The sequence below is a fragment of the Panulirus ornatus genome, chromosome 7 (genome assembly GCF_036320965.1).
Source record: "Panulirus ornatus isolate Po-2019 chromosome 7, ASM3632096v1, whole genome shotgun sequence".
In the NCBI taxonomy this organism is placed as follows: Eukaryota; Metazoa; Arthropoda; class Malacostraca; order Decapoda; family Palinuridae; genus Panulirus; species Panulirus ornatus.
This window is the reverse complement of record NC_092230.1, coordinates 14,548,517-14,572,679: the sequence shown is the minus strand read 5'-3', so window position 1 is coordinate 14,572,679 and position 24,163 is coordinate 14,548,517. Positions and strand designations below refer to the sequence as shown.

At 40.9% G+C, this 24,163-nt stretch overlaps 1 protein-coding gene across 1 annotated transcript in view; it reads left to right on the top strand.

Moving 5' to 3' along the window:
- EDTP (Egg-derived tyrosine phosphatase) overlaps positions 1-24,163 on the top strand; it is a 326,043-nt gene that overhangs the window by 284,260 nt on the left and 17,620 nt on the right. The window contains exons 10-11 of the mRNA XM_071663269.1: positions 12,412-13,167; positions 21,318-21,420. Of these exons, the coding sequence (XP_071519370.1) occupies positions 12,412-13,167; positions 21,318-21,420 (859 nt within the window). The remainder of the gene's footprint in view (positions 1-12,411; positions 13,168-21,317; positions 21,421-24,163) is intronic.

The following is a 24,163-nucleotide window of genomic DNA, read 5'->3' as shown; positions in this document are numbered from 1 at the left end:
TGAATTGTGTGCATGGGTATATATGTATGTGTCTGTGTGTGTATATATATATATGTGTACATTGAGATGTATAGGTATGTATATTTGCGTGTGTGGACGTGTGTGTATATACATGTGTATGGGGGTGGGTTGGGCCTTTTCTTCTGTTTCCTTGTGCTACCTTGCAAATGCGGGAGACAACGACAAAGCAAAATAAATAAATAGATAAATACATATATATATATATATATATATATATATATATATATATATATATATATATATATATATAGAAAGGGTTGATTAGAAAGGGTAGTGAGTGGTGGGATGAAGAAGTAAGAGTATTAGTGAAAGAGAAGAGAGAGGCATTTGGACGATTTTTGCAGGGAAAAAATGCAATTGAGTGGGAGATGTATAAAAGAAAGAGACAGGAGGTCAAGAGAAAGGTGCAAGAGGTGAAGAAAAGGGCAAATGAGAGTTGGGGTGAGAGAGTATCATTAAATTTTAGGGAGAATAAAAAGATGTTCTGGAAGGAGGTAAATAAAGTGCGTAAGACAAGGGAGCAAATGGGAACTTCAGTGAAGGGCGCAAATGGGGAGGTGAAAACAAGTAGTGGTGATGTGAGAAGGAGATGGAGTGAGTATTTTGAAGGTTTGTTGAATGTGTTTGATGATAGAGTGGCAGATATAGGGTGTTTTGGTCGAGGTGGTGTGCAAAGTGAGAGGGTTAGGGAAAATGATTTGGTAAACAGAGAAGAGGTAGTGAAAGCTTTGCGGAAGATGAAAGCCGGCAAGGCAGCAGGTTTGGATGGTATTGCAGTGGAATTTATTAAAAAAGGGGGTGACTGTATTGTTGACTGGTTGGTAAGGTTATTTAATGTATGTATGACTCATGGTGAGGTGCCTGAGGATTGGCGGAATGCGTGCATAGTGCCATGGTACAAAGGCAAAGGGGATAAGAGTGAGTGCTCAAATTACAGAGGTATAAGTTTGTTGAGTATTCCTGGTAAATTATATGGGAGGGTATTGATTGAGAGGGTGAAGTCATGTACAGAGCATCAGATTGGGGAAGAGCAGTGTGGTTTCAGAAGTGGTAGAGGATGTGTGGATCAAGTGTTTGCTTTGAAGAATGTATGTGAGAAATACTTAGAAAAGCAAATGGATTTGTATGTAGCATTTATGGATCTGGAGAAGGCATATGATAGAGTTGATAGAGATGCTCTGTGGAAGGTATTAAGAGTATATGGTGTGGGAGGAAAGTTGTTAGAAGCAGTGAAAAGTTTTTATCGAGGATGTAAGGCATGTGTACGTGTAGGAAGAGAGGAAAGTGATTGGTTCTCAGTGAATGTAGGTTTGCGGCAGGGGTGTGTGATGTCTCCATGGTTGTTTAATTTGTTTATAGATGGGGTTGTTAGGGAGGTAAATGCAAGAGTTTTGGAAAGAGGGGCAAGTATGAAGTCTATTGGGGATGAGAGAGCTTGGGAAGTGAGTCAGTTGTTGTTCGCTGATGATACAGCGCTGGTGGCTGATTCATGTGAGAGACTGCAGAAGCTGGTGACTGAGTTTGGTAAAGTGTGTGGAAGAAGAAAGTTAAGAGTAAATGTGAATAAGAGCAAGGTTATTAGGTACAGTAGGGTTGAGGGTCAAGTCAATTGGGAGGTGAGTTTGAATGGAGAAAAACTGGAGGAAGTGAAGTGTTTTAGATATCTGGGAGTGGATCTGGCAGCGGATGGAACCATGGAAGCGGAAGTGGATCATAGGGTGGGGGAGGGGGCGAAAATTCTGGGGGCCTTGAAGAATGTGTGGAAGTCGAGAACATTATCTCGGAAAGCAAAAATGGGTATGTTTGAAGGAATAGTGGTTCCAACAATGTTGTATGGTTGCGAGGCGTGGGCTATGGATAGAGTTGTGCGCAGGAGGATGGATGTGCTGGAAATGAGATGTTTGAGGACAATGTGTGGTGTGAGGTGGTTTGATCGAGTGAGTAACGTAAGGGTAAGAGAGATGTGTGGAAATAAAAAGAGCGTGGTTGAGAGAGCAGAAGAGGGTGTTTTGAAGTGGTTTGGGCACATGGAGAGAATGAGTGAGGAAATATTGACCAAGAGGATATATGTGTCGGAGTTGGAGGGAACGAGGAGAAGAGGGAGACCAAATTGGAGGTGGAAAGATGGAGTGAAAAAGATTTTGTGTGATCGGGGCCTGAACATGCAGGAGGGTGAAAGGAGGGCAAGGAATAGAGTGAATTGGAGCGATGTGGTATACCGGGGTTGACGTGCTGTCAATGGATTGAATCAAGGCATGTGAAGCGTCTGGGGTAAACCATGGAAAGCTGTGTAGGTATGTATATTTGCGTGTGTGGACGTATGTATATACATGTGTATGGGGGGGGGTTGGGCCATTTCTTTCGTCTGTTTCCTTGCGCTACCTCTCAAATGCAGGAGACAGCGACAAAGTATAATAAAAAAAAAATAAAATATATATACATGGGGATAGGGGAGAAAGAATACTTCCCACGCATTCCTCACGTGTCGTAGAAGGCGACTAAAGGGGACGGGAGCGGGGGGGCTAGAAACCCTTCCGCCTCGTATTTTAACTTTCTAAAAGGGGAAACAGAAGAAGGAGTCACGCGGGGAGTGTTCATCCTGCTCAAAGGCTCAGATTGAGGTGTCTAAATGTGTGTGGATGTAACCAAGATGAGAAAAAAGGAGAGATAGGTAGTATGTTTGAGGAAAGGAACCTGGATGTTTTGGCTCTTGAGTGAAATGAAGCTCAAGGGTAAAGGGGAAGAGTGGTTTGGGAATGTCTTGGGATTAAAGTCAGGGGTTAGTGAGAGGACAAGAGCAAGGGAAGGAGTAGCACCACTCCTGAAACAGGAGTGGTGAGAGTATGTGATAGAGTGTAAGAAAGTAAACTCTAGATTGATATGGGTAAAACTGAAAGTGGATGGAGAGAGATGGGTGATTATTGGTGCATGTGCACCTGGGCATGAGAAGAAAGATCATGAGAGGGAAGTGTTTTGGGAGCAACTGAATGAGTGTGTTAGTGGTTTTGATGCACGAGACCGGGTTATAGTGATGGGTGATTTGAATGCAATGGTGAGTAATGTGGCAGTTGAGGGAATAATTGTTATACATGGGGTGTTCAGTGTTGTAAATGGGAATGGTGAAGAGCTTGTAGATTTATGTGCTGAAAAAGGACTGGTGATTGGGAATACCTGGTTTAAAAAGAGAGATATACATATGTAAGTAGGAGAGATGACCAGAGAGGGTTATTGGCGTATGTGTTAATTGATAGGCGTGCGAAAGGGAGACTTTTGAATGTTAATGTGCTGAGAGGTGCAACTGGAGTGATGTCTGATCATTATCAAGTGAAGGCGAAGGTGAAGATTTGTAGAGGTTTTCTGAAAAGAAGAGAGAATGTTGGGCTGAAGAAAATGGTGAGAGTAAGTGAGCTAGGGAAAGAGACTTGTGTGAGGAAGTACCGGGAGAGACTGAGCACAGAATGGAAAAAGGTGAGAACAAAGGAGGTAAGGGGAGTGGGGAAGGAATGGGATGTATTTAGGGAAGCAGTGATGGCTTGCGCAAAAGATGCTTGTGGCATGAGAAGTGTGGGAGGTGGATAGATTAGAAAGGGTAGTGAGTGGTGGGATGAAGAAGTAAGATTATTAGTGAAAGAGAAGAGAGAGGCATTTGGACGATTTTTGCAGGGGAATAATGCAAATGAGTGGGAGATGTTTAAATGAAAGAGGCAGGAGGTCAAGAGAAAGGTGAAAAAGAGGCCAAATGAGAGATGGGGTGAGAGAGTATCATTAAGTTTTAGGGAGAATAAAAAGGTGGTTTGGAAGGAGGTAAATGAAGTGCGTAAGACAAGGGAACAAATAGGAACTTCAGTGAAAGGGGCTATTGGGGAGGTGATAACAAGTAGTGGTGATGTGAGAAGGAGATGGTGTGAGTATTTTAAAGGTTTGTTGAATGTCTTTGATGATAGAGTGGCAGACAGCGTGTTTTGGTTGGGGTGTGCAAAGTGAGAGGGTTAGGAAAAATGATTTGGTAAACAGAGAAGAGGTAGTAAAAGCATTGCAGAAGATGAAAGCCGGCAAGGCAGCGGGTTTGGATGGTATTGCAGTGGAATTTATTAAAAAGGGGAGTGACTATATTGTTGACTGGTTGGTAAGGTTATTTAATGTATGTATGATTCATGGTGAGGTGCCTGAGGATTGGCGGAATTTTTGCATAGTGCCGTTGTACAAAGGCAAAGGGGATAAGAGTGAGTGCTCAAATTACAGAGGTATAAGTATGTTGAGTATTCCTGGGAAATTATATGGGAGGGTATTGATTGAGTGGGTGAAGGCATGTACAGAGCATCAGATTGGGGAAGAGCAGTGTGGTTTCAGAAGTGGTAGAGGATGTGTGGATCAGGTGTTTGCTTTGAAGAATGTATGTGAGAAATACTTAGAAAAGCAAATGGATTTGTATCTAGCATTTATGGATCTGGAGAAGGCATATGATAGAGTTGATAGATATGCTCTGTGGAAGGTATTAATAGTATTTGGTGTGGGAGGCAAGTTGTTAGAAGCAGTGAAAAGTTTCATCGAGGATGTAAGGCATGTGTACGTGTAGGAAGAGAGAAAAGTGATTGGTTCTCAGTGAATGTAGGTTTGCGACAGGGGTGTGTGATGTCAACATGGTTTTTTAATTTGTTTATGGATGGGGTTGTTAGGGAGGTGAATGCAAGAGTTTTGGAAAGAGGGGCAAGTATGCAGTTTGTTGTGGATGATAGAGCTTGGGAAGTGAGTGAGTTGTTGTTCGCTGATGATACAGCGCTGGTGGCTGATTCATGTGAGAAACTGCAGAAGCTTGTGACTGAGTTTGGTAAAGTGTGTGAAAGAAGAAAGTTGAGGGTAAATGTGAATAAGAGTAAGATTATTAGGTACAGTAGGGTTAAGGGTCAAGTCAATTGGGAGGTAAGTTTGAATGGAGAAAAAGTGGAGGAAGTGAAGTGTTTTAGATGTCTGGGAGTGGATTTGGCAGCGGATGGAACCATGGAAGCGGAAGTGAATCATAGGGTGGGGGAGGGGGCGAAAATTCTGGGAGCGCTGAAGAATGGTTGGAAGTCGAGAACATTATCTCGGAAAGCAAAAATGGGTATGTTTGAAGGAATAGTGGTTCCAACAATGTTTTATGGTTTTGAGGCGTGGGCTATGGATAGAGTTGTGCGCAGTAGGGTGGATGTGCTGGAAATGAGATGTTTGAGGACAATATGTGGTGTGAGGTGGTTTGATTGAGTAAGTGATAATAGGGTAAGAGAGATGTGTGATGATAAAAAGAGTGTGGTTTAGAGAGCAGAAGAGGGTGTTTTGAAATGGTTTGATCACATGGATAGAATGAGTGAGGAAAGGTTGACCAAGAGGATATATGTGTCAGAGGTGGAGCGAATGAGGAGAAGTGGGAGACCAAATTGGAGGTGGAAAGATGGAGTGAAAAAGATTTTGAGTGATCGTGGCCTGAACCTGCAGGAGGGTGAAAGGGGTGCAAGGAATAGAGTGAATTGGAGCGATGTGGTATACCGGGGTCGACTTGTTGTCAATGGATTGAACCAGGGCATGTGATGCATCTGGGGCAAACCATGGAAAGTTCTGTGGGGCCTGGATGTGGAAAGGGAGCTGTGGTTTCGGTGCATTATTACATGACAGCTAGAGACTGAGTGTGAACGAAAGTGGCCTTTGTTGTCTTTTCCTAGCGCTGCCTCGCACACATGAGGGGAAGGGTGTTGTTATTCTGTGTGTGGTGGGGTGGTGATGGGAATGAATAAAGGCAGACAGTATGAATTATGTACATGGGTATATATGTATATGTCTGTGTATATATATGTATACATTGAGATGTATAGGTATGTATATTTCCGTGTGTGGACGTGTATGTCTGTACATGTGTATGTGGGTGGGTTAGGCCATTCTTTCGTCTGTTTGTTTGTGCTACCTCGCTAACGCGGGAGACAGTGACAAAGCAAAATAATGAATAAATAAAATATATATATATATACCGTAGCCTGAGCAGATATCCATTTTATCAACCAACCCCATAAGGGAGTATGAGCAGCTGGATTGACATTGGAGCGACTGCCATGACCTTTATTTGAATGTGTGACCTATGAATGCATCACAGTAAGCATTGCTTACCATTACCCTGCTAATTTTATCTTTTGCAATGCTATCACCAAGCCTCTTTCCATGAATTATGTACACTTATCACACCTCTCTTACCTAAACACCCTTATACATCTGCCCCCATGTTATTGCATGCAGCAATCCTTCAAAATACTTTCTTCATCTTCTCACCTTGTCACTGCCTGTTGCTTCCCCATTTAACACCTTTCATCGAGGTTCCCATGTGGTCTCTGTTTTTCTCATTGTAGCTAGGAGCCTCAGGAAACACTGCACTACAGTTGCTCCCTGCCAGTGACCTGGTAAGGGTGAGGCACTAAAAGGCTAAGAAATAGCACTGGAGTTCACTAGTTATGGTAACTTTTTCCATGGGTACCCCATTGAGAGAGTTCCTAAAGGTAATGGGCATCAGAGATGTAGATGGATAGTTTTTCTCACAATTAACCTCTTTCCAAAACAACATCTTGTAGTTTAGTGATATTTCCTCACTTCTCATATGCCCTCTTGCCATGTTCTCTTGTACATCTCCCAATCATTTACACTCCATTCCTATAAGTACTGCTCATGCAGCTCTCTCTTCTCCTTTCACTAGCAACTTTACTTTGTAATCCTATCGCTCACTACCCATTCTCACTTTCCCATCTCCCACCTTCCACATGCCATGCACTTCCCTTGCATATCCCAGCATTGCTTCCCTAAATGTGCACCATTCCTAACCCACTCCTTTTGCTTTGTTTATTCTTGCTTTTTAGAATTTTGCATCCAGTCTTTTCTGGTATTTTTTCACACGTCTTCCCTGAGCTTGCTCTCCTTGACCAACCTCTTCTCTTCTCACATGTATCATTTCATCTTTTCCAAAAATATATGCACATCTTCTACCTTGCTTCCATTGGGTGACAATCAGACATCCTACATGCTGCCCTTTTCAATACATTCACATCCAAGGGTCACTATGCATGCCTGTTATTTAGTATGTAGTTCAGTAATGACGTCTTACCATCTCTTTTCCTATTCGCACACTTATGTTTATGTATGGCCCCCTTTTTAAACTAGGTTTTCTTAGTCACCAGTCCTTTTGTGGCACATAACTCACAAGCTGTTCACAATTTCAGTTTACGTTACTGAATGCCCCATGTCATACGTTATACCCTCAACTGCCACAGTATTCCCATTGCATTAAAATCACCTGTCACTAAAACTCAGTCTCTTGCATAAAAACTTCTGGCATACTCATGCAGCTACCCCCAGAACACTTGCCTCATCATCTTTTTTCTCATGGCCAGGTTCATGAGCACTAATAATTGCCCATTTCCCACAATCCACTTTCATTTTTACCTACATCAGTCTGGGGCTCACCTCCTTAAGCCTTTTCATACATTCCCATAACTGCAGCTTCAGCAGTAGTTCTACCCCTTCCTTAGCTTTTGTTCTCACATGAATCCCTAACTGAACCCCTAAGATTCTCAGACTATTCTTCCCCTTTTTGGGCTGTGTTTCACTCAGAGCCAGAACATTCAAGTTCCTCTTCTCAAACATACTACCTATCTTTCCTCTCTTCTCATTTTAGTTATGACCATGCACATTGACACCCCAGCCTGAACCTTCAAGGAGGATAAGCACTCCCTGCTTGGCTCTTCCTTCTGTTCCATCTTTTAGAAATTAAGAAACAGATATACCTCCCTTAATGGAGCCTTGTATAAAAGAATTTTGTTTAATGAACTTGAAATTTTTTCATACACTATGCATGTTATTAAAGTAAAAACAGAAAAATCCATCAAACATAGAGGAAAATGAACCAAATAATATATATCTGCCACTATTTTTTTCTTACATTCTCTAAGACAGTTGTGTACAGCCCACCATCTCAGTTGCTCTCTATTTAGCTAGCTCCTGTGTGTATTTAGAAAACATTATAGACATATCATGTCTGGAAAACTGCCTGCAAGTATCAGCATAGTCCACCATGTCCTAAGTTGCAAAAAAAAAAAAAATTTCCATACAAGGAATAAGCCACTGAAGATGATGTAGAGCAATAATAACAATACTATAAGGAATATCAGTGAAAAACTTGTCAGAAAATTTTGCGGGCTATGTTTACAGAATCCCTTATAAAAGCTGTAATATGTATTATGTTGGGCAGACAGGTAATGATCTTTATGTTTAGACTTAAGCAACATTAAATGTATTATGAAAATGAGACAAGAATCAAATGCTTTGTTTAATCATGTTAAAAATTATGTTCATTGTATTAACCGGAGTAATGCTAATTCAGTTATTGATTGCAACTCATTTACCATGAGAAATATCATTGAATCTCCTGTTTTGAATACAAAAGTAATTGTAACTTTGATACTAGTGAAGGATTATACAAACTGGATAGCTTTGTTCTAGATAGAATTTGTAAACAGTTCTCTTTCCTGTCCACATAATAAAATTTTATGGCAGGCATGATGCCAGACCTGAACACCACCAACCCAAATACCACCATCCAATAACATTTGTTTATCAATTGTGTCTTAGCTACGTCTCTTGCTTGCAACTGATTCCTCTTCTTCTGTCTCATTCTTGTATCTCCCCTGATGATGTGATCATTACACAAAAGTGCACTTGGGAACTTACTGAGTGAGAGCTGGTGATTTGGTGCCAGCTTACCTTTGAACCATGACTTTTTATGTTTGAGCAGGTTAATCATGGTCTTTCAGTCCCTTTGAACAAACATCTGCTAACCTTGTATGTTTTGAGATAGAGAAGGTGAATCGTCACATGAATACACCCCTTTTCAGGGTAAGATGATGCTTTAACCCCTTACCAGACATGTTCTCTCCCTGAAGCTAATAGGGCTTTGTCCATTGGTGAGAAAGAAAATTTGGAATTGATATCGAGATACAGTAAGAATGATGTGAAGGAAATTTTATATGGATCATTGCACTTGGGTTTAGAGTAGGATAAGAATGATTGAAGATGAAAAATCTATGCATTATGCTCGTGAATTGTGTTGGATATTTGGAAATGTGTGATGTACGATGTTGGCCAAAGAATTTACCTGAACAAATTTTTCATGTAAAGGAGATAACGCACTGAAAACTGCATTGATTAGAAGTGAGAAGAAAATTTGAAAAAGATGAAACACTTTCATTGAAAAAAAGAGGAACATGAAAGGCTTTGTTAAGAATTCTTGAAAAAAGAAAAAGGTATAAGGTGGGTTTTCACAAAATGATGTATTGAGGGCATCATGCTTTTCAGCCTGTTTTATGGGTACTCAAAAAATGCTTGTTGTATTTAAGTTAATGAAAATCTACACATGTGGTATCAATACAATGGTGTAATTACAGACTCTTGTGATAAGTTAGATATATGTGATTACTTAACTGAAAACATTGTGGTAATCTTTAGCTTGGAGTATGAAATATGAAATTGTTTGATTAAGGTTACAAAATGATACCCATTATATGTGTTATCTGTCATGGTGAATGGGTAAAAGGTAGCATGGAAAACTGAAAACAAGTCAGGAATATATTCTCAACTAGTTTTGACATAGTCTCCCTTAGGAGAATAATAATGCATCCTACTGGATACAAAAGCTTATTTACACAACACGTGGATCAAGGAACTAGACTTAAAAGAAGGGTTGCTTTCTGTTTGGTCCATTACTGTTACTCACCTGCCATAAACTAGACTATCTTTGCACCCAGAGGAGTCAACATGATTCAAGGAGTAGGTACCTGAAGCCTTTGTGAATTAAATAGTCATGAATTTTAACATCATTTAAATTGAAGTATTACGTTGGGTTCTGGAGGCCACAGAATACATAATCTGTTCCAAAACTGCTTTAATAAATGCTAAACATCATACATAACGTATTGGCATACATTTGATGAACACAGTAAAGGAAAACATGATTGATAGGTCAACTTGCCTAACATGACTGGTGTGCATGAATCTTTTGATACAGAATCACAGGTAGTTTAGTCCTCCACCTACTCCTATGGTGTATGATCATGTGTTTCAGCAGAGAATTGAACATATTTTTTGAGTGATATCCAGGTTCTTATCACTCATTGTCATATCCAAGCCACAAAGGGGGAGACAAGGAGCCACATTCCTCAGGTTCTGGTTGAGGAGAAGGGGAGCCTTTTCTTTAGGTACTGGTGAGGAATGCAAAGAGCCTTGTTCCTCAGCTAATGGTGGGGGGAAGCAAGAAGCCTTGTTCTTCTGGTACTGGTGGGAAGGCAAGGATCCCTGGTGGAAGAGATGAAAGACACTCTTCCTCAGAGACTGGATGGGGAGGCAAGGGGCCTGGTTCCTCAGATACAGACAGGGAAAGCCAGGATAACTGCTCTTTAGATACTGGTGGGAGAGACAAGAAGCTGTATTCCTCAGTTACTTGAAGGTGAGGAGCCTTGTTTTGCTGGTACGGGCAGAGGAAGTGAGGAGATTTTTCTTCAGGCGCTGGTGGGGGAAAGCAAGGAGCCTTGTTCCTCAATTAATGTTGAGGGAGGTGAAGAGCCCCGTTCCTCAGAGACTGATGGGGGAGGCAAGGAACCTTTTTCCTTAGATACTGCCAAGAGAAGGAAGGAGTACTGGTCCTTTGATACTGGTAGGGGTGGAGAGGAGCCTTGTTCCCCAGGTACTGGTGGGAGAAGAAAAGAGCCTTGTTCCTCAGGTATTGGTGGGGAGGAAGTCTATTAGATCATCCTCTAGAGCATTGCATGGTCTGTGTTCACTCAAGCATCCAGTGATATCTGTTTTATAACTTAGATTGTTCAAGGCCATTTACACTCACTGAGTGCACAGAACTAGAGACTCATATGTTGTGGAGCCACTACACAACTGCGAGTTTTGAAAGTGATGTCAAACTTTTAAGAAAAAAAGATATGATAGAGGTACCTGCAAATGCATGTTTGAATTTTTCAAATTATCACAACTCCACTTCCATTGCTGCTGCTGCATTAAACCAGGTGAAGCTACCCTCTTCGGTGTTATTGTTCCTTTTGATGTCAATAAGGGTTGTTACTAATGCTTTCCTTGTCTTCTTGTGTACTCCATGGTACACCATCTTGGCAAGTATCTCTCCTCATTCACATGTACCACTAAAGCATTGGAGATCAGGTGGTGTTATGCATCAGCTCCTTGTCCCTGCAGCCTTTATGTGCAGGCTCATTCTGTGTTTACCTATATTAGTTCCTCTTGCACCCACTGCAGAAAATCCTGTACACTCTACTTTGTTTTTAGTCCTCATGATGTCTCCTATCTTTGTTTCTGATGTGACCGTTATGTTCATGGATGTCATTTGTAAAATCCTGTGGATGTGACACTCATTGAGATAGGAAACATCATGGGGACAAAGAAAGACAAAGCAATGAAAACAGCAATTAGAGATTCCATATAGTGGGTGCAAGAGGAATTATTATGGCAAGGCTGGATGAGGCTTACAGGTGAAGCTTCAGGAATGCAGAGCCAGTGTCACTCACCACTGTAACACAAGTGTTTTAGTAGTACATGTGGACAAAGAGGAACACAAAGGGTATACACTAGGGAGTACACAAGACAAGGAAAGCATAGAAAGCAGCCCGTATTTCCATCAAAAGTAATATTAACACCAAAACAGGTAACTTCACCTGGGCTAAAGCAGCAGCAGAAATGGTGCTGTGTAACTGTCCAGTGTATAGCAGGGGAGCGCCAGTTAGGTAGTGACTCTTCCCAGTGTTCAATTCCTTGATATACCAGTTTTGTTTACAAGCTTTTGTATTTGTCAGGATGTATCATTATTCTGCTGAAGAAGATTTTGTTGAAACTGTTTGAGAAGAATGAATTCATAAATCTTGCTTTTTAAGTTTTCCTTGTTACCTTTTACTTATACTTATTTTTACACTTAATAATAAGCTATATAACATTTATCTCCAGAAAAACCAGTATCCAAAAATAGATTGTGTGAAGGTTTTGCAGTACCAGGACCTTGAAGGGAGAATTCCCACCATTATCGTTGAATCTTTCCCTTCTTACAAGGGATGGATCAAGTGTATAAAGGCATACACTTTGCATTTGTTAAACTGTTTAATGAAAGGGTATTTGCATTTGTTAAACTGTTTAATGAAAGGGTATTAGGTGAATGATTTGTACAATACAAATTTTCTTGGGTCAAAGTTAGATCAAATGTCATGCCTCCAGTTTTGTATCTAATTTTCTTTTATAAATTTGCATATTGAATCTTTCATATTCAAGAAGAACTTTTTTTACACAGATGATTCATCAAGCCTTTTATCCTTTCAGACGGCACATGTCAAACGACAGCACAAGTTCAGAGAAATTGGAATGTTGTGTTTTGCTTGATGCTGATGGTTTGAGTTCGGCAGGATCATCCAATTCCCTCAACTCCTCATGTTCTTCAAATCGGTCATCTCATCATGCTCCTCCTGTGTACTTTAAAGCTGGAAAGACGGGAGAAAATTCAGAAAGTTATAGTGCACATTTGACGTGGCCCTATGGTAGTTTTACTGGGGAACTCGACTTCGATGACATGTCTCCAAATCTTAGTAGAGCATCGTCTGCTTCGTCAGCTACAAATAGGGGATCTTTTGGCAGATCTTCTTTTAGGGACTCTGATACAACAGGGGCTACAAGTGAAGGAAAATTATCAGTGCGACAAGGTCCTGTAGTGGGAAATATTTCACGAACATCCAGTGGATCTCTTAAAAATGGTAATTCAAATGGTTCCCTTCAGGATGCAAGCAAAACACATGTCTGTTCTCGTAGATCAAGGAATGGTCATAGTGATTCTAGTGGCGAAAGTGTTCCAGGATCAGAACATGGATCATGGAGCAATGGTAGTCAGGATCCTCCCCATGCTTCTACCAGCCCCATGGCTGTCCCTGTTCCTCGTGGGCGGCCAGTACCACGAACAAGACAAGAGTCTGTCAGTTCTGTAGGCAGCTGGCAAATTATCTCAGGAACAGGAAGCCTTCGTGGATCAACAGGATCGGGAGGTAACCCAGGATCTGCAAATTCTCGCAGTTCCCGTGCTTCAGTGTAAGTATGCATTTTTGTCTTGAATTTTTAATATGTTCACTGTGACCTTGGCTAAAATCCTTAAAGATATGAACTAAAGCTATTATTTTATGTTTTTATGAATGGAACAATAATACTTTCTAGTGTTCAAGAAGTATTTATTATTTGTAATGATTTTTTTTGTTATCTGTTCGTAGCTAATATAAACATTCCTGTAAATGAATTTCATCTAGAAAGCTTTTACCAGAGAAAAATAGTTTTGAAAGCATTCCTTACATGTGGTACAGCTTTGTTCAGACTGTTCATTCATATGCTGCCCCCCCCCCCCCTCTCTCTCTCTCTCTCTCTCTCTCTCTCTCTCTCTATCTATCTATCTATCTATCTATCTATCTATCTATCTCTCTATCTATCTATCTATCTATCTATCTCTCTCTCTGTTGGTCATGTGACATTTTATTTTACTGAATGGGAAAAGGATGGATCATATTATGGATATGAATATGAATTCAGATGAGAGCAGCTAAATAAATTAATGAACTTACTTCGGACATTCAGTAAAACACAGCTTATGAAGAAAACAACAAAATAATACAGTTGATTTGATTTTTATGAATTATATAATAGAAGTAATCATGGACATTGAGGTCACTAAAACTTTTTTTTTTTTTTTTTTTTTTTTTTTTTTTTTTTTATACTTTGTCGCTGTCTCCCGCGTTTGCGAGGTAGCGCAAGGAAACAGACGAAAGAAATGGCCCAACCCCCCCCATACACATGTATATACATACGTCCACACACGCAAATATACATACCTACACAGCTTTCCATGGTTTACCCCAGACGCTTCACATGCCCTGCTTCAATCCACTGACAGCACGTCAACCCCGGTATACCACATCGCTCCAATTCACTCTATTCCTTGCCCTCCTTTCACCCTCCTGCATGTTCAGGCCCCGATCACACAAAATCTTTTTCACTCCATCTTTCCACCTCCAATTTGGTCTCCCTCTTCTCCTTGTTCCCTCCACCTCCGACACATATATCCTCTTGGTCAATCTTTCCTCACTCATCCTCTCCATGTGCCCAAACCACTTCAAAACACCCTCTTCTGCTCTCTCAACCACGCTCTTTTTATTTCCACACATCTCTCTTACCCTTACGTTACTCACTCGATCAAACCACCTCACACCACACATTGTCCTCAGACATCTCATTTCCAGCACATCCATCCTCCTGCGCACAACTCTATCCATAGCCCACGCCTCGCAACCATACAACATTGTTGGAACCACTATTCCTTCAAACATACCTATTTTTGCTTTCCGAGATAATGTTCTCGACTTCCACACATTCTTCAAGGCCCCCAGGATTTTCGCCCCCTCCCCCACCCTATGATCCACTTCCGCTTCCATGGTTCCATCCGCTGCCAGATCCACTCCCAGATATCTAAAACACTTCACTTCCTCCAGTTTTTCTCCATTCAAACTCACCTCCCAATTGACTTGACCCTCAACCCTACTGTACCTAATAACCTTGCTCTTATTCACATTTACTCTTAACTTTCTTCTTCCACACACTTTTCCAAACTCAGTCACCAGCTTCTGCAGTTTCTCACATGAATCAGCCACCAGCGCTGTATCATCAGCGAACAACAACTGACTCACTTCCCAAGCTCTCTCATCCCCAACAGCCTTCATACTTGCCCCTCTTTCCAAAACTCTTGCATTTACCTCCCTAACAACCCCATCCATAAACAAATTAAACAACCATGGAGACATCACACACCCCTGCCGCAAACCTACATTCACTGAGAACCAATCACTTTCCTCTCTTCCTACACGCACACATGCCTTACATCCTCGATAAAAACTTTTCACTGCTTCTAACAACTTTCCTCCCACACCATATATTCTTAATACCTTCCACAGAGCATCTCTTATCAACTCTATCATATGCCTTCTCCAGATCCATAAATGCTACATACAAATCCATTTGCTTTTCTAAGTATTTCTCACATACATTCTTCAAAGCAAACACCTGATCCACACATCCTCTACCACTTCTGAAACCACACTGCTCTTCCCCAATCTGATGCTCTGTACATGCCTTCACCCTCTCAATCAATACCCTCCCATATAATTTACCAGGAATACTCAACAAACTTATACCTCTGTAATTTGAGCACTCACTCTTATCCCCTTTGCCTTTGTACAATGGCACTATGCACGCATTCCGCCAATCCTCAGGCACCTCACCATGAGTCATACATACATTAAATAACCTTACCAACCAGTCAACAATACAGTCACCCCCTTTTTTAATAAATTCCACTGCAATACCATCCAAACCTGCTGCCTTGCCGGCTTTCATCTTCCGCAAAGCTTTCACTACCTCTTCTCTGTTTACCAAATCATTTTCCCTAACCCTCTCACTTTGCACACCACCTCGACCAAAACACCCTATATCTGCCACTCTATCATCAAACACATTCAACAAACCTTCAAAATACTCACTCCATCTCCTTCTCACATCACCACTACTTGTTATCACCTCCCCATTTGCGCCCTTCACTGAAGTTCCCATTTGCTCCCTTGTCTTACGCACTTTATTTACCTCCTTCCAGAACATCTTTTTATTCTCCCTAAAATTTAATGATACTCTCTCACCCCAACTCTCATTTGCCCTTTTTTTCACCTCTTGCACCTTTCTCTTGACCTCCTGTCTCTTTCTTTTATACATCTCCCACTCAATTGCATTTTTTCCCTGCAAAAATCGTCCAAATGCCTCTCTCTTCTCTTTCACAAATACTCTTACTTCTTCATCCCACCACTCACTACCCTTTCTAATCAACCCACCTCCCACTCTTCTCATGCCACAAGCATCTTTTGCGCAATCCATCACTGATTCCCTAAATACATCCCATTCCTCCCCCACTCCCCTTACTTCCATTGTTCTCACCTTTTTCCATTCTGTACTCAGTCTCTCCTGGTACTTCCTCACACAGGTCTCCTTCTCAAGCTCACTTACTCTCACCACCCTCTTCACCCCAACATTCACTCTTCTTTTCTGGTATATCTAAGCATAAAACTTTAGAAGTACACACTAACTATAAAGTAGAAACAAAGACTGTCAGGATGAAGTAAAGAAAGACAAGTATTACAAACATTTTCTCTTATTTTACTTAGTAAAGAAATTGGAACTAATCAAATACTCTCATGTATAACATAGATAGGAAGGAAATCTTCAGTATCATTGAAGGAACAAATTAGCTGTCTTCTTCCAGTGCATAAATCAGATGTTTGCAAAATTAGTGCTACATGTGCTTTACACACAACAGCTAGAGAATGAATGTGAGCAAATGAGGTAATTACTTCACCTGCTTCTAGTGTTACTTTGCTAGTGTCCCACGGCACTCTTGTCCTGAGTTAGTTTTAGATTTTACAGAGCCTCATAGTATCTCTGGTATGCACTTTTGTTGTACAATTCCCTCTCCCATTCTACACAATAAAAGAACTTGACCACCTCCACCTACTTGTCTCAAATCTGTTTCCTCTTAGGGGTCCTGTGCTTCCTCTAATTCTAGTTCTTCGTACTACAGTATAGGTGCTTCATATTTGGTGAGTTGTGTTTCCATGATGTGTTGTGTAAAGATAAGGTCAAGAAGTGATGATGATGTGTTGATACAGGATGTTCTCCTTGCATTCAGGAAATTTTTATCTTCATATCTCCCTGGCTGTATGAGTGTTTAAGGTCTCTCATTCTATTTCCAAGTAATTGACTATCTACCTATGTCTCTGATGCCTTTTCCCTTCTAGAACACCCTCAATGGAGTGGCCATGGCAGTAGAGTCTCCATTACTTCTGAACTTTAGTGTCACCTCTTAGCCTTTAGTTCCATGCCCTTGTAGACCAATGGCAAAGGGCAAGTCCAGCACAGTGTGTGCAGAGGCTTTTACCTGATGGTTCTACTGAGTACTTCTACCTGATGCTCTTGCCTAATATCCTACCCACTACTGTTACTACCAAATTTTCTTACCTGGTACTTTTACCAAATGTTTCTACCTATTGCTCCAACCTAAGTGTTCCTACCTACCATTTCCGTCTATTGCTCCTACCATTTTGCAAAGACAAGGCTGGTACATAATGCTAACCGCATGAAAATATAGAGTTACAAAGAATGAGTGCTGTGACTTAAGTGTTGTCAAATTTATGTGTGACAAGGATAGATTGCGTTTGTGGACAGAATGCCAGTAGTCCACATGTGAATGAGGCAGAAAGAAAAGACAGCTATGTAGGTTATAGGTGTGCATCTTGACAACCACTGAAGTGCTGGCTCACTCTGCAGCCAACACTAACCCTCCTGATACCTAGGATGGTAGTACTGGTAATACACCTCTCCTGGTTGTTGGCTGCCTAAGTACTACTACCAACCAGTATTTGAAGTCTCTAATCAGTAATATACCTTGTTCATTAAGCCAGTCAGTGTGACCTGCTGTAGCTATAAAGATACCCCTGTGTGGGGGATTACAGGAAGTCAGAGGGCTTAGTATTACATATTTTGACTGAAAGTTGGAAGAGCACTTGTCCCAGAGTAAAAATATAAAGAATATGTAACATTCCATGATCTTTCTTGACCTTCATGTAGAAGGGCCAAAGTTTGCCTGTATATGAGGAAAGATTCCCGTCAGCACTGCCAAGTGCATAATGATTTTGATTTCTTTTCCCACTTACATATTTGGGTTCTTAAGTGCTTGCACTAGCACAGATTATTTTGTCTTGAAATCTTTTTTTCAAGAGGATATACAACCAGTGATACATATTTGAAGGAGCTTTCCTGGAAATTATCTCAGTCCCATGCTCTTTTGTTTACTGATGTAAGCCCATGTTGTCTGTTGAGTATTTTTTTATTTTGTAGAATGAGTGATTCCACATAGAAGAAATTATATTTGCCAGAAAAAAGGAAGGAAAAGGCTAGAAATATTTTGCAAATCCTCTCCACTGTTGTCATCTAGAAATATTTTGTGGACTACTGCTGCCAAGTGATCTCCTAAATCTGTTTTCATCTATTGTGTGGCATCTGGAGTATCAGTTTCAAAGGTGTCATTACTTTTTGTCTCTCATCTTTTTCTAGCTCACTGAGTTCTTTAGAATCTCTAGCATCTACATATCTTAGCAACAGTATCTATTACCTAGGCTCTAGATATTTGCTCCCCTTTATCCATTCCTGGCACCACTCTGCCCCACAGGAAAGAGGATTGCCACCCCCTGCATCAGCAAGGTAGCACCAGGAAACAGATGAAGAAAGGCCACATCCGTTCACATCCATACATGAAGTGTCATGTGTAATGCACCAAAACCACAGCTTTTTATCCAGGCCCCACAGACCTTTCCATGGTTTGCTCCAGGCATTTCACGTAGACCCCAGAATACCACGTCGTTCCAGTTTACTCAGTTCGTTGCTCACCCTTCACCTTTCTGCATGTTTAGGCCCTGATCACTCAAAAAATATCACTCCATCCTTCCATCTCCTGTTTGATTCCCTGGTTCATCTTGTGCCTTCCATCTCTGACAAGTATCTCTCTCTCTCTCTCTCTCTCTCTCTCTCTCTCTCTCTCTCTCTCTCTCTCTCTCTCTCTCTGATAACAAGATAGTGCCTGGAACATATGAATAAAGGTAACATCATCTCACATCCATTCTGTAGCTGCCATATGTAATGCACCCTAAGCATTGCCAGACTTATTCAGCATGTGGTTGTACATGACACTGAAAAGTCACATTTGCCAAGGTTATCTCATTATCACTGGATGAAAAGGAGCTCAATCTCCTTGTAAAATTTTCACTTGAAAGGAGTCCATCATTTCCTTGCAGCTGATTGTAGCATGACCTTAGTTTTCCATATTTTCATTTTACAATGAGAAACAAAATTTCATTGACATTCTCTTCCACTTTTCTGTGTTGGTCTACATGTTTACATCAGTACCACACCATGACAGTATAATTTTTGTTAGCTCACTTTTTTATACTATTCTTTACTTTTACATGTATTGCTTTCTTTTTATGAAACAAAATTTGAAAGATGCAGACCTTTCAGGGGACCTACACATGGACTGGAGCATGTACTATCACCATTTATGGTAACTCACTTGAATGTGCATATTTTTTACTTTTACATATATTTCTTTCATTTTATAATGGAAGACAAAGATTTAAATAAGCACCCCTCCAAGGGAGTTATGTGTATAATTCAGCACCACACCACAACTAAGTAAGGTATGTTAGCTCACATTTTTGCACATATCCTGCATTTTTATATATTTTATTTTTTCCACTGGTGATCTTAGGCATTTACCCACTGTTGAAGGGTTAAGATGTAGATCTGCACTAATGAACTGTAGGTACAGAATTACCCACCTAGTTGTTGTTAGTTTATCCAAAATATATTCTTGCGAGTAAAATTATTGTCTCGAAGTTACTGCAGGCATTTTTCCTTTTGCCCGTGATAAGGACAGGGAGGATCATTGTAAAGCAGTGTTTATTTGTCATCCAGTGATAGGTCCTTCTGGTCATTAGGTAAGGGCATCTCTAACAACTTTTGTTGCCCTACCTTCCCTTCACTTTTCCATTCTGATGGTACTATACCTCTCTCTCCCATAGACAAAGCATCTCTCTTTGGTTCCTGTTACTCCTCAAACTCTACGTTGGATGACTGACTTCACCTTCTGATGCTCCTCTTGCTAATTCTGTGCCCCTTCCTGTAATCTCTTTTTGGACTGTCTAAAAAGCACTTCTTTTTTTGGACACAGGCATGGTTTATGGTCCTGATGGCATCCATCCCTGTGTACTGAAAGACTGTGCCTCTGAACTTGCACGTGAGCTTGCTCGTCTCTTCCATTTCTGTTTAAGAACCAAAACTTTTCCTTCTCCTTGGAAGCTTGCTTTGATGCATTCCATCCTTAAGAAGGGTGACTGTTCCGACCCTTCTAACTATTGGTAAATAATTCAGTGCACTCATACGCTGACAACGCAACACTGCATTCATCCACATCCTTCAAATCTGCTCCCACTTTTTTCACTTAATCTGCATCTCATCTTGACACAGCCTTCTCATTAAGCTCAGACTTGAACAGGATATCTCGGTGGGGTATACAAAATCTTATAATTAATGCCTTTTTAGACTCAGTCTCTACCCATCACTCTATCGAAAACTGCTCACAGCTCGTCTCTCCTTTGACATTTCTGTAATTCCTTTCTCTTGACTCGATGAACATACTTGGCATTACTGTAACACCCACCCTTTCTTGAAAACCCCACATTACAGGAACAGCTAAGTCTGCCTCATAAGAATCTGGGTGTCCTGTTTAGATGTTCTACTTTTCTTTTGAACAGTTGCTCCCTTTATACAAGGGATTGATTCATTCTTGCATGGAGTAGTGCTCTCACATTAGGGGTGGTTCTAGCTCTACATCCTTACTTGACAGGGTTGAGTCAAAAGCAATCTTCCTCATAAACTGTCCGAGGCTAATTTCCAAAGTTGACCCCTTTGCCTTATGCTGCAATGTTAGTTCACTTTTCCTTTTCTATAAGTATTACTTTGGTTTCTGCTGCTGAGAGTTGGCTGTTTGTGTGCCCACATCACTAGCTAGACCATGCAGTACTCAGCACGCTGCTGCATCACATGATTATTTTGTGGCCATCAGCAACTCAAGGGTGGTCCATTTTGATACCTGCTTCTTTTCTTACTCGTCGAAGCTCTGGAACTCTCTTATCCTCTCATGTCTTTCCCAGTTATGACCTGGCACATTTCAAAAGACAGGTTTTTTGCTTTCTCAAAAATTCATAAATACTTTCCCTTGTCTTTTCTTTTTCCTTTCATAGTTTTCTCTATATTTCAATTAAGGCCTGACCCTGATGTGGACTTATGTCCATAATTGGAGCCTTAAAAACTGCAGATTGGATATTTTTTAAGTTTTTATGAGAATAGCACAAAAGACCAGTTCACTGAACATGGATTTGTGTATTGCTTTTACGCATGAGATTTTGTGTGTAATCTTTTGGTTTGAGGTGTTTTTGGTAATAAAGCCCCAATGATTACTCTTCTTTTGCAGGTAAACCATTTTGTTTGTATTAATTCTTTTCTGGTCTTTATAACTAGTTTGTGGATTATCACTGTTACAGACCATCAGACTTGGCGGATTCTGCTACAACCATAAAGGAAGAGGGGAGCTTGGAGTCTGAGCAGAGCATTATAGTCTTTAACAGAGCCGAAAGACTTGCCAAGGTATTATCTCGTTGCCTCTGCTTATACTTTTGTGAATTGTGCTGATTGATTAACCAGACATATTGTGGTTTGTTTCTGTGAATGGTATTTCTAAAAACTTTTTCTTGCATTGTAATACAATGGTATGCATGTATATGCAGTGAACACTTTGTAGCACAGTACAGTGAACCTCCCCATTCTAAGAGACTAATTTATTTGGGGAAGTGTGGACTGGAGGAAGCTTAATTCATGTACGTAACAAATTTTTCAAGGGAATATTGATAAATGAAATATTAAAAAGTGTGAGGAAACCTTACCATATTGCTTTATGGATAGAGGAGTTCAGAAACTAGCAAAGACTACTCTGAATCAGAAGGAAATGGTTCCAGTTTCACCTCATTTTACTTAAGTCACCTCCTGGTCAGAATTAGGTATGAATGAGGTACAGGCAGTTCTCCCCACACTTATGATTCTGTCATTTTCAACAATGTAGAGGTGTCTCGACCTTTTAACACTAGCTACACTGATAGCTTTCATATTTTTTTTTTTTTTTTTTTTTTTTTTTTTTTTTTTTTTTTTTTTTACTGTCACTGTCTCTCATGTTAGCGAGGTGACGCAAGGAAACAGAGAGAAGAATGGCCCAACCCACCAACATACACATGTATATACATACACGTCCATACACGAAAATATACATACCTATACGTCTCAACATAAACATATATATACACAAACAGACATATACATATATGCACATGTACATAATTCATGCTGTCTGCCTTTATTCATTCCCATCGCCACCCCACAACATATGAAATAACAACCCCCTCCCCGCGCATTGCGCGAGGTAGCGCAAGGAAAAGACAACAAAGGCCACATTCGTTCACACTCAGTCTCTAGCTGTCATGTGTAATGCACTGAAACCATAGCTCCCTTTCCACATCCAGGCCCCACAGAACTTTCCATGTTTTACCCCAGACACTTCACATGCCCTGGTTCAATCCATTGACAGCACGTCGACCCCAGTGTACCACATTGTTCCAGTTCACTTTATTCCTTGAACGCCTTTCACCCTCCTGCATATTCAGGCCCTAATCACTCAAAACCTTTTTCACTCCATCTTTCCACCTCCAATTTGGTCTCCCACTTCTCCTCATTCCCTCCACCTCTGACACATATATCCTCTTGGTCAATCTTTCCTCACTCATTCTCTCCATGTGACCAGACCATTTCAAAACACCCTCTTCTGCTCCCTCAACCACACTCTTTTTATTACCACACATCGCTCTTACCCTATTATTACTTACTCTATCAAACCACCTCGCACCACATATTGTCCTCAAACATCTCATTTCCAGCACATCCACCCTCCTGCGCACAACTCTATCTATAGCCCACGCCTCACAACCATATAACATTGTTGGAACCACTATTCCTTCAAACATACCCATTTTTGCTTTCCGAGATAATGTTCTTGACTTCCACACATTTTTCAATGCTCCCAGGACTTTCGCTCCCTCCCCTACCCTATGATTCACTTCCGCTTCCATGGATCCATCTGCTGCCAAATCCACTCCCAGATATCTAAAACACTTCACTTCCTCCACTTTTTCTCCATTCAAACTTACCTCCCAATTGACTTTTCCCTGAACCCTGCTCTTCCTAATGATCTTGCTCTTATTCACATTTACTCTCAGCTTTCTTCTATCACACACTTTAGCAAACTCAGTCACCAGCTTCTGCAGTTTCTCACATGAATCAGCCACCAGCGCTGCATCATCAGTGAACAACAACTGACTCACTTCCCAAACTCTCTCATCCACAACAGATAGCATACTTGCCCCTCTTTCCAAAACTCTTGCATTCACCTCCCTAACAGCCCCATCCATAAACAAATTAAACAACTATGGAGACATCACACACCCCTACCGCAAACCTACATTCACTGAGAACCAGTCACTATCCTCTCTTCCTACACGTACACATGCCTTATATCCTCGATAAGAACTTTTCACTGCTTCTAACAACTTGCCTCCCACACCATGTATTCTTAATACTTTCCACAGAGCATCTGTATCAACTCTATCATATGCCTTCTCCAGATCCATAAATGCTACATACAAATCCATTTGCTTTTCTAAGTATTTCTCACATACATTCTTCAAAGCAAACACCTGATCCACACATCCTCTACCACTACTGAAACCACACTGCTCCTCCCCAATCTGATGTTCTGTACATGCCTTCACCCTCTCAATCAATACCCTCCCTTATAATTTCCCAGGAATACTCAACAAACTTATACCTCTGTAATTTGAGCACTCGCTTTTATCCCCTTTGCCTTTGTACAATGGCACTATGCACGCATTCCGCCAATCCTCAGGCACCTCGCCATGAGTCATACATGCATTAAATAACCTTACCAACCAGTCAACAATACAGTCACCCCCTTTTTTAATAAATTCCACTGCAATACCATCCAAACCTGCTGCCTTGCCAGCTTTCATCTTCTGCAAAGCTTTTACTACCTCTTCTCTGTTTACCAAATCATTTTCCCTAACCCTCTCACTTTGCACACCACCTCGACCAAAACACCCTATATCTGCCACTCTCTCATCAAACACATTCAACAAGCCTTCAAAATACTCACTCCATCTCCTCACATCACCACTACTTGTTATCACCTCCCCATTAACCCCCTTCACTGAAGTTCCCATTTGTTCCCTTGTCTTGCGCACTTTATTTACCTCCTTCCAAAACATCT